The sequence below is a fragment of the Globicephala melas genome, chromosome 1 (genome assembly GCF_963455315.2).
Source record: "Globicephala melas chromosome 1, mGloMel1.2, whole genome shotgun sequence".
NCBI classification, from domain to species: Eukaryota; Metazoa; Chordata; class Mammalia; order Artiodactyla; family Delphinidae; genus Globicephala; species Globicephala melas.
Genome location: NC_083314.1, coordinates 172,449,700 through 172,460,749, shown reverse-complemented (window position 1 = coordinate 172,460,749; position 11,050 = coordinate 172,449,700). Strand labels below are relative to the sequence as shown.

The 11,050-nt window shown below is 54.4% G+C and overlaps 1 protein-coding gene across 1 annotated transcript in view; it reads left to right on the top strand.

The window, feature by feature from the left end:
* Positions 1–296: 296 nt before the first annotated feature.
* Positions 297–11,050, top strand: part of VWA5B1 (von Willebrand factor A domain containing 5B1) — a 44,761-nt gene continuing 34,007 nt past the window's right edge. Inside the window, exons 1-6 of the mRNA XM_060310140.1 lie at positions 297–435; positions 2,273–2,425; positions 3,724–3,943; positions 7,285–7,430; positions 8,625–8,756; positions 9,386–9,510. Coding sequence (XP_060166123.1) covers positions 297–435; positions 2,273–2,425; positions 3,724–3,943; positions 7,285–7,430; positions 8,625–8,756; positions 9,386–9,510 — 915 coding nt within the window. The remainder of the gene's footprint in view (positions 436–2,272; positions 2,426–3,723; positions 3,944–7,284; positions 7,431–8,624; positions 8,757–9,385; positions 9,511–11,050) is intronic.

Below are 11,050 nucleotides of genomic sequence, written 5' to 3'. Positions count from 1 at the left end.
GGGCTCTAACCCTGCCTGCGCTCCCACCCACTGAGTGAATCCGGGCAGGTCACGTGTCTTTAGGCCTCAGTCTCTCTACTGTGAAATGGAATGACCACGCCTTCTCTTCTGAGGGGTGGTCAAGAGTCACTGTGGGTTCCTGAGTAGGAAGTAGTTGGGGGAAGTGACGAGAGCAATGCTTTGACTTCCTGTGGGGGCTGAAGTGGGAGAACTGAGTTGGGGAGGGATGGGGGGGTCTCTCCCCACTTCCTGCCTCCCTGTCTCTTGCAGGCCCTGAAGACTGAGTAGCCATCAAGATGCCTGGTCTGCTGAACCAGATCACAGGGGCAGCCCTGCCCCTCACCGCATCCGACGTCACCTCCTTTGTCAGTGGTTACGCCCTGGGTCTCACCGCCTCCCTCACCTATGGCAACCTGGAAGCCCAGCCCTTCCAGGGTAAGGATCCCTGTTGGCGCTTCCCCAGGACCACCTGCTCCTCCAAGCAGAATCCCCATCCTGACATGTATTAGCTGATTGACACCGGACAAGTCACGTCACCTCTCTGAGTCTCAAGTTTCCGCATCTGTGAAACAGGAATACCACTTCTGCCCTGCAGGTCTTAAAGCTGGTAGCAAGTCAGCTCAGGATTCGAACGCAGGTTGGGGCTTGGCCCCAGCCCACTGTCCCAGCCCTATTTATGTTCACGAGACATGCCCACCTGTGTCAGATAGTCAGTCCTCCACTTTCCCCAGTGAGCCTCACAGTAGGAGAGGCGTCCAGACTCAGTGGAAGCCAGGAGCTCCCGGTCATAGGTGTGGCTCTCGTCCCCGTGACCTTGGGGAAGCCACTGTCCTTCTCGACATCAGGGTGCTCCTGCACCTGTTTGGACGCCAGGGTTTGCAGGAGGAACAGATGAGGTAATACATGAGGAAGGACAGCGTGGAATGGAAAACAGTCTGCAAATGAGTCATCAGTGCAAGGCAGTCAGGAGTGTGGACCGGCGTTCCCCTGCAAGAGATGTTTGTAAATTACACTCCTCTCCTTGCACTTAAGGAAGGGAGTTATGGGAAGGCTGGCCAGGAGGGTTCTGCGTAAAGGCTTGTTATGGTTAGCATTCCTTCTCATCCAGAGTGATGGGGGCCTCCTAACCCCCAAACTTCATGTCTTGGGGCACCACCCTCCAGCCTGACCTGAGCTTCTGAAAGTCTTTCAATTCCCAAAAGAAACCTGCAAGGGAAAGTCTCCTCCCTGCGGAAATCTCCTGGCAGAGCAAACGACACTTTTCCTCTGTTTAAGGAAACCTATAGAGGTAGCTTAAAGTAAGACCCGCGAGGAACCCAGGGACTAAATTACCGAACAGCTCTGGGACAGTCCTTTGGCTTTCCATGTGCAGAAGGGACAGTCCCCCCATTTTATAGATGTGGAAACTGAGGGATAGGAAGCTGGGATTTGTGGAGAGTTCACCATGGGCCCAGCACTGTGCTGCCGTCATGTTAGTGGGCAGATAAAATGAGATACGACCTTGATCCTCTGAGTGTGGTACCCCAGCCATCGGCATCACCCAGAGATGGTTAGAAATGCAGAATCTCAGGCCCTGTCCCAGGACCACTAAGTCAGAATCTGCATTTTAACCAGACCCCCAGGTGATTCACGTGCTCTTGAAGTTCGAGAAGCACCGAGATATAAAGAGGTAGGGTGCGCACTATGGGGGATATGGTTTAATAAGTGGTGGCTGGCTTTTCCATTTTCATAACGACCCTGAGTTTGGCTCTATTATCCCCATTTTACAGATGGGGCTGTGAGGCGTAGAGATGCTAAATGTTTTTATCCAAGGTCACCAGACTGGGGAAGGGGGCAGGGCCCAGATTAGAACCCTAGCCCTATTCCTCCAAAGCCCCAGCTCCTAGGTGCCACGCACGGGACCACCACACAGAGGTGTCTTATTAGTCCCACACATCAGGTCACATAAAAATCCAGATCTCCACTCTCTCTTGAAAAATCAGAAGCCCTGGTCACACTGGCCTCACAGGCCAGCAGAGTAGGAGTTGGCCGGGACAGGGGAGCAGCCATCCCTTTCCAGCTGCCCTGCAGCTGACACAGAGCCTGCTGCTGTGCCTCTCCTGCCCAGCCCCCAGAACCAGGAGGCCCCAGCCCGAGTTCTCTCTGGAGTCCTCCAAGTGGCAGTGAGTACCATCCACTCGGAAGGCAGGCCAAAGGCTCCAGTTCCTTCTCCGGGGTGGGGCATGCAGAGCGGGTCTGGGGCACCCCGCGATGCTGGGCCCTGCTCTGGCAGGTCTCTTTGTATACCCACTGGATGAGTACACCACGGTGATCGGCTTTGAGGCAGTCATTGCCGACCGAGTCGTGACAGTACAGATCAAGGACAAAGCCAAGATGGAGGGTGGCCGCTTAGATGCCACTGGCCTCCGAGCTGCAACTGTCACAGGTAAGAAGGCCAGAAAGGCTGTGGCAGGGCCTGGGCATGGCTGGAGTCTCAGACAGACTGAAAGGGCAGCAATGGGATAGAGTAAAGAGAGCACTACACTAAGAGTCAGGAATCCTGTGTGACCTCAGGCCAATAATGAACCTCTCTGAACCTCACCTTACTATTTGGAAAATAGAGGTAATTGTTTCTGTTCTCACCTGGAAAGAGTGGTAAGGCTCAAAGGAGGCAACAGAAGGATTGTTGAGATATCTCTAAAAAAAAGAAGAGCATGTCATTTAAGCTCAGAGGTTGTAGAATGAGTCACACCAGGATTTGACTGCCTCTCCTGTTGCTTGCAAGTTCAGATAAGAAATTAAGCCTCATTTGTAAACTGTAACTAATAATCCCATGCATCCAAATCTCAACAAAGAGCATGCAGAACACTCATCACAGTCCCTGGTGCAGAGTAGGTACTCACAGCATGGCTACTGATGCCTGCTATTGAGGATACTGCGTCTCAGAGAGGGTGAGTGACTGGCCCAAGGTCACACAGCATGTTAGTGGCAGAGCCAAGGCTTGAGTCCAGACCAAGGATCATATGATATGAGATTCTTACCATTGGATTTATGATGGAGGTGAAGTTTGTTCACCTGATCATTGAGATGTTCAAGAATCTTTTAATGAACACTCACGATGTGAGATGCAAAGTTTCCCCCAAGATTTTAGGACTTCTCCCAGCCTGGAAGAATAGCTAGGACATGCCTGGTAGGGACCATGATAGGAAGTTGACAGTGGCTATGCCAAAAGCGGTCCAGATAATGTCAGAGGAGGGAAGGAGCGGTCCAGGTGGGACCAGGGAGGTTTTCGTGGAGGGGTTGGATGGATGGGTAGGATGGGCTAAGGAGGAATGAGGGCTGGGTCTTTCAGATGAAAGGAGAGAGCATGGATCCTGGGGGAGGGGGCAATGCTCCAACGTGATTCTCGGGGGGACATAGAGTCTGCGGATAGAGATGTGACCCTCTGTTGGGGATTTGTGGGTCCCAGTCTCCCAATCCCTGCAGGATACAGTGGAAAGTACACAGGCCTGGCATCAGACCCATGTAGGTTCCGATCCTGGTTCAATAAATTAGTTATTTGTTGAGTAATTTGAGCAAGTTGCGCCCACAGGCTGAGCCTCAGTTTCCCCATCAGCAGAACAGGCTGCTCTAACCTAACACACAGCAAGCTTAGAGGGGATGGGAGAGAATGTGTGCACGGTACCTGACGCCAGGCCCGGCGCTGAGGAAACGTTCTGCATCACCCCTCCTCCTGCACACCAGGAAAGGTGGCTCTGGACGAGGATTTGGAGCGGATCCTCTTTGTGGTCAACCTGGGGACAATCGCCCCTATGGAGAACGTCACCATCTTTGTCAGCACCTCCTCGGAGCTCCCGACGCTGCCCAGCGGGGCTGTGAGAGTCCTGCTACCTGCTGTCTGCGCCCCAACCGTGCCTCAGTTCCGCACCGAGAGCACTGGCCCCTCCAACCAACAGACCCACGGGTGAGGAGCCCCTGCCCAAACAGGGCCAGAGTCCCGGGTGCAGCAGGGAGATGGGCCGGCGGGAAGGATAGGAGGTGAGGCTGAGCTCTGTAGCTGCCCCCGTCTCACATTTCGAGCACTTAAGAATCTCCCTGAAATGCTCTGTGTTGGTGCGGGTCAGAAGTGTTAGGATTTGGACAGCTTGGTATCAGAATTTCCAGGCTTTTTTCTTTAATGCACTCAAGAGGTATTTTCAGAGCACCTAGGTGCTAGACACTGGGGAGGGGGTGTTAGGGACCCAGAGGACATGAAACCCACATGGTCCCTTGCCTTTTTGGAACTTGGTGGGAGAGATCATCATCCAACAGATAACACAACAAATGTGAACTGTTTATGAACTTGCATGCATAATTAATTATGTGAAAAGTGCAGTAAAGGAGAGGTGCATTGGCTAAGAGTATAAAAGAGGGACCCAACCGGGGGGTGGGGGGTCTGGGGGCCTGGTCAGGCTTCTCTGAGGAGTGGTATTTCAGCTGAGGGCTGAGCCAGGAGGGGGGTGTATATAGGCACAGAGAGAAGCGTTCCTATATGTGAGAACAGCAGGGGCAAAGACCCTGAGGCAGCAAGGACAGGGCCACAGAGCGGGACTGAAGGACGGGTGACATGAGATGAGGCTGCAGAGATACAGGACACCCGGTGGCCCTGGCAGACTTTGGATTTGTCCCCGAAGCAACAAGAAGTCATTTTTTCTTTTTTTTTGGTAATATACTGTAGCTTCTTGATTTTTTTTTTACATCTTTATTGAAGTATAATTGCTTTACAATGGTGTGCTAGTTTCTGCTTTGCAGGGCCGGGAGGGTACACTCCAGGACAGTTTCTCTGTACTCCCCCGGTGGGGGAGGAGAGAAAAGGGGGTGGGTCACAGCCTGAGGCACCTGCAGCTGAGATCGGGGCTCCTCCCATTTTCCCACCTATAAGTCCAGGGGGACTAGTGGTTCCTCTGCAGGGAGAGAGGATGCCAGTTTGAAAGTAGCCTGATGCATACAGGAGATGTCTTTTGAAGTCCTGTATCTTATCATTCAATTCGCGTCATTAAAAAAAAAATCTGTTCCACAATATATTAGCACCACTGTGGTAGAAAAACAACACTTGAATTAATTACCAGTTAAACTGCTTAACTCCCCCTCCCCAGCTTTGAGCCTGAATCTTTGAGCCAAGTTGAAATCTGGGAAGATGTACCGTATGTATCTCGGAGTTTCATACATACCCTGGTTGGGCTATGGGGACAGCTGGGAGCACGTGCCCACTGGGACACAGAGGACAGTGACAGCAAACCCCTGGACACCACCAGTTAAAGTGCTGACCTCAAGGTGACCTGACGGGGAGGGGTTATTTTAGCCTCCCACGTGGGGCCAGCCCAGAGGGCACTCCTCAACCACACCACAAATAGTAATTAAACACCTACCATGGGGCAGGTACTGTTTTGGGTGCTGGGAATACAGCAGTAAACTAGACAGACAAGGTCCCTGCCCTCGTGGGGCTAGCATTCTAAGGGGGGAGACAGACAATAAAGTAATAAGCCCACAAACATGTCATTTGTTGGGTGATGAGCTCTATGGAGATAGATGCTACAGAGGCTAGAGGGGGACAGGATGGGGTGGGCGCTAGTTTTGCTAGAATAGACAGGGCTTAGGCAACACTTGAGGCCTGATCTGAATGAAGGGGGCTGGCCGTGGAAGTATAGTGGAAGAAGAACATTCGGGACAGGGGGCAGAGCGGGCAGTAAGTGCAAAGGCCCTGAGGCAGCAACAGACTGGGTATGTTGGAAGAGCAGCTGCAAGGCTAGTAAGACTCTAGCAAAGTGGGAGAGTCAGCCTGTGCAGGGCCTCGAAATCTAGAGTGAGGACACTTGTTGGTACAACAGAGAAGCTGGTGGCACCAGCCAGTCTCAGGCCAGGGAACACCAGCTCGTGTGTCATCTATATAAATGCTGCCAGAGGCGCCAAGCCAGGTGCTTGGGAGAGGCAGGACCTAGCAGACCTGGGGACATTCAAGACCTCGGTGGATCAGGGAACAAGAGGCCAAGCAGTCCCGGTGCCCCTGAGGTGGCCCTGATAAGCTAATTCCTGCCTGTTCCAGCAGGCAGAGTTAACAGAGATGCTCTTGGGAGACGCCTGCATCCAATTCTGATGAACCTCAAAGTTGCTTAGATAGAGGGACATGGGAAAAAATAAGAAAAATAGATAATACCAAGTGTTGGTGAGGATGAGAGAAGGAAAGTCTCGTTCATTGCTTGTGGAAGTGGAAACTGGCCCAGCCACTCTGGAAAGCAATCTGGGGCAATACTCAGTGTGTGCCCTTTGACCCAGGGATCCCAGAGAAATCCTTTCATACATCCAAACATAACACACGGATGAAGATGTTCATGGTGCTGGCGTCTGTGAACACAGGGAGGTGAAGGCAGGAAGGAATATGTACAATACAGCAGATGGCCCCAAGCCACAGCACATCAGCAGGAAAGACTTTGCTTTGCAGACGGCCACCGGGACAGAGCTGACAGACACAGCGTTGGGTGAAAGAAAGGGGAGCAATTGGATGAGATTCCTAATACAATGCTTTCCTTTCAACCAAAAGTCACGGTGCGTTTTACAAAAATATGTGCACATTCAGAACGTGTATCAAAGACCTCAGAAGGCAGGACCGTAGAGGGGAGGGAAATAGAGCAGAATCAGAGACAGGGTGAGGGATGACAAAGATAGAGACGTGAGCGTTCAGCAGTGACACTTTGCTAAGCGCTTGCTCAAGACAGCTGTGTCATTATTATCCCCATTCAATGATGAGAAAACCAAGACTCAGAGAAGTGGCTTTATGCAAGGGTTCCCAGCTTGCAGAGACAGAGCAGGTATTCCAGAAGTGATGTGACGTATGTAAAATGTTTCACGGCCGAGCCACAGAGACCCGGGTGAGGATGCACACTCTGCCGCGTGCCAGTGGTGGCAACTTAGGCTAGTGACCTCATGTAGCTGAGCCTCGGTTTCCCCACGTGGGGGTGGGGGGGGATGAGGGCTCTGAGGCCTTCCTCTGGGGGCGTGGTGAGAACAGTGTTAGCTCCCATGCCTGGTGCCCGGCCCATCCATCGTAGGTAGTAGTACCTTAGGTCTGAATCCAGGCTCTCCCTGCAGGCAGGCTGAGTGAGACTGTCAGCATCTGGGGTGGAAGGAAGCCCCTCAGTCCCTTTTTGGGTGGGGCTGCAGGGGTGCCAGGGCTGCCTGGGACTTGCCGTTTTCTCCATGTCTTCTCTTGCTGGCCCCCTGCCTCAGCCCTGACTGGCCGCCTCCTCCGCCTCTCGGCCCCCTTCCCAGCAAAGACAAGCATTGCTTCGGCCCCCGGGCCCTGGACTCCTGGAACAAATTGAGCCTGGCGACTCTCCTGGACACCGATGTGTCCAACCCCATGGAATACGAGTTCAACTTCCAGCTGGAGATCCGTGGGCCCTGCCTGCTCGCAGGTGAGAGGGAGCTGCCTAGACCCGGATGGGGCTGGAAAGAAGATTCGAGGCCACGGCGGGGTGGGGAAAGGAAGGGGAGGGAGGGAAAGCTGGCCAGCCCAGATGGAAGACAGCCTGAAGCTCATGCCCCTCACCCCCGTTTCCTGCTCCCCAGCATGCGGCCCAAGATGAGTCTTTCCCAAGGACAGGTTTCAAGGCTGTCCCCACCCTCACCTCAATGGCTTCCCCGGGGAAATGTCCACGAGGGCATGGCCGTCCGAAGTCCGCGGTCCTCGGTCTTCTTCTGGAGCCATAGCCACAAAGCTGCTTCCTGCTCTTCCCCTTGCATGGCAGAATCAGCTGGGGAACTTTCCAAATCCCACCCCCTAGACCCCACCCCAGAGCTTCTGATGACATTGGTCTGGGGTGAGTCCTGGGCATTGGAACATTTAAAAGTTCCCAGGCAGGGCTTCCCTGGTGGCGCAGTGGTTGAGAGTTCGCCTGCCGATGTAGGGGACATGGGTTCGTGCCCCGGTCCGGGAAGATCCCACATGCCGCGGAGCGGCTGGGCCCGTGAGCCATGGCCGCTGAGCCTGCGCGTCCAGAGCCTGTGCTCCGCAACGGGAGAGGCCACAGCAGTGAGAGGCCCGCATACCGCAAAAAAAAAAAACAGTTCCCAGGCGATTCCCCCCCGCAGAGCTTCTGATGACATTGGTCTGGGGTGAGTCCTGGACATTGGAACATTTAAAAGTTCCCAGGTGATTCTAACAAGCAGCCAGGGGCGGGTACCATTGTTCTGATGGGTCCCCTCCCCCACCCAGTCAAGGTTTTAAAGAGACACTAGGATGTGGTTTCTTGTCAACAAGGGTTCTCCCAGAGCAACAGGACATCCCAACACAAGAGGCATTTATGCAGTGCCCACCGATGGAGCATGGAGCTCTTTCTGTCTTTCTGTGCCCTGTGAGGAAGCCATTCCTTTGACCCCCACTGGATCCTGAGGTCAGGGCAGGAAAGGCCATTAGACCCCATCTAGCTAAGCCCCCCTTTTGCAGACGGGGAAATTGAGGAGGCCTGTCCACGGTTTTACACAGCAGGTCAGGAGCCCCTGAGGGGGCTGGAGTGCCAGTCATCTCTGGCCTGAGTCTCAGGGTCCCCCACCAAGCTCCTCTCTCTCCGGGGACTCCTGAGCCTATCCCACTTTTCTGTGCCACTCAGGGGTGGAGAGTCCCACCCACGAGATCCGAGCTGACGCCTCCCCGTCCGCACGCTCCGCCGAGAGTATCATTATCACCCTGGCCAACAGGCACACCTTCGACCGACCCGTGGAGATCCTCATCCACCCCAGCGGTACTGTGCACCAGGCGGGGCCCCCAGGATGCCTGTGGGAGGGAGGAGGTGCTGATCCCATGGGGCACAGACACATGGCCCTGCACCCAGTACCAGTGAGAGGGTAGGGGCGCGTGACAGAGGAGGAGACCAGCTACTTGCCTCCTGGGAAACTTAGTGCTAACTGGCAGAATTGAGTGTCTCCTGCCCCATTCTAGCTCCTGAGACCCCAGGGTCTCATCCACCCAGTGGTGCACTTTGCCCCCAGGCCAGCTGAGCAGAGATCTTTGAAGCCCTAAGCTCCATGAGACCCTGGCAGCTCAGAACTCTCAGGGAGCAACTCTTTTGTCTCTTTAAGAATTCATCGAATGTTTAGATGCAAAAAGATCAGAGCCCAGAATCACTCCCATTTTACAGATGGGTAAACTGAGGCCCAGGGAGGGGCAGTGAATCACCCACAGCCACTAGGCTCTCCTGCCTCCCAGCTAAGGAGTCTTCTCAGGGTCCCACACTGCCTCAAGCAGCCAGGAATCCCATCCCCCTCTTCCAACTGGGAATCCTCCGCACTGTGAAGATCTGCCACTCCACCAAGGCCCCCAGCATCACCCTCACCCTCGGGCAAGTGCCAAGAGTTGATCTCATCTCTGCAGAGCCCTACATGCCACATGTCCTGATGGAGAAAGGGGACATGACCCTGGGAGAGTTTGACCAGCACTTGAAGGGAAGAACAGATTTCATTAAAGGGATGAAGAAGGACAGCAGTGCAGAGCGAAAGGTGAGGGTGACTGAAGCAACATCAGTGGTGGCAGAACTGGGGTGGCACTGGGGACTTGGTCTTTGCTGGACCAATGAGGAGCCTGAACCTGAGGTTGGGGGTGGGTGTGACTTGCCCGAGGTCACACAGCAAGCTGGTGGCAGAGGGAAAGTGGACGTCCAGATGCAGCAGTCACCCTGGCACTGCCCTCCTGCTTCCTGCCAGGTCACCTGCTCCTAGTGCCACCAAGGTGCCTAAGCCAGGCAAAATTCTAGGCTGGTGGCAGAAACAACCTTGGTCTCCTCCAGGCTAATCCACCCCCAAGAGGCACCAAGGACCCTACAGCTGGGTGCCCTCCCGGCTCCACCTCTACTCCTGGGCCTCCCTTTTCCCACCTGCTGAATGGGTCTCTTGCTCCTCCTGCCTCTGGTATCCCTGCTTGCTATTAGGTAAAGAATAAAGGCAGAGCAGGGAAAGCCTGAGAAAGATCCTTTCCCTCTGCCCGCCCCTCCCCCACAAAGTGAAAGGACAAGGGCTCCATCAGCAAGGGGTTGGGGGTGGGGAAGGGGGGGAGGAGGATGCTGAACCACAGCCACAAGCCACCACCGCAGTCTCCCTCCTGCTCGTGACCCTGCACATCGAGCCGGGTCCTGAGTGCCAAGGTAGGCTTAAGAATCACGGGATACTTCTTTCTATTGTCTCCCCTTTTGAGATGAGAAAACTGAGGTTTAGCACCCAAAATAACTGGTGAGCTGGGAAAAGGGAGTTGGCTTTGGTGACAAAGAGGCTAAGGACTTTGCCTTGCTCATGTGGGGCAATTGTGCTGGATGTAAGGGCCCCCCGTTCCTGCTGGCCTGATTGGCAGAGGAACAGACAAGAACGCGGAGATAACTTACAGCTGATGACACCATTCCCTTTGGTAGAGATCCCACTGGAAGCCCCTGCTTGGTGGGGGGTAGGGGAGTTGGCGAAGGGAAGGTGTAGGTGGCTCAATGCCCATCCCCACGTTAGAGACCCCACTGGAAACACCTGTCCTCCCAGAGGTGCCCCCTCACCCAGATGAGTCAGTTGGGAGAAGAGGCTGGAGACAGGCTCCCATAGTGGTGGTGGGAATGCCGGAGGTGCCCGCTCAGCTCTGAGAACTGCAGCACGTGGGCAAGGGGTGTTGGCAGTGAGCCTCCCAGGCGTGCCTGCCAAGCCTTAAATCAATTAGCTCTGGGACCGCTGAGGCAAATGAGAATTAATTTGCCACCTTGGGTTGGCAAATACCCTGTATCCTCATGAGCTCCAGGGATGACAGCCCTCAACCCACAGCTGCTAAGAAGCGATGAGTTTATTGTAACTGGATAATGGGAGCTCAAGACATCAGAGGATCCTGAGCCCGGACCCCCACCCCATGCCTCGGAGAGGCAAAAATCGGGCTCCTGTCACTACCAGATGTGGCCGTTGCTGCCTTGGGCTCTGTCGTCAAAAGGGCCAGGCTGGGCAGTAGCTTTTGGCAAAGGAGCTCCCGGTAGGAGGGAGGAGGGCATCCAGAGGCATCAATCGGGAAGAGTGAGTG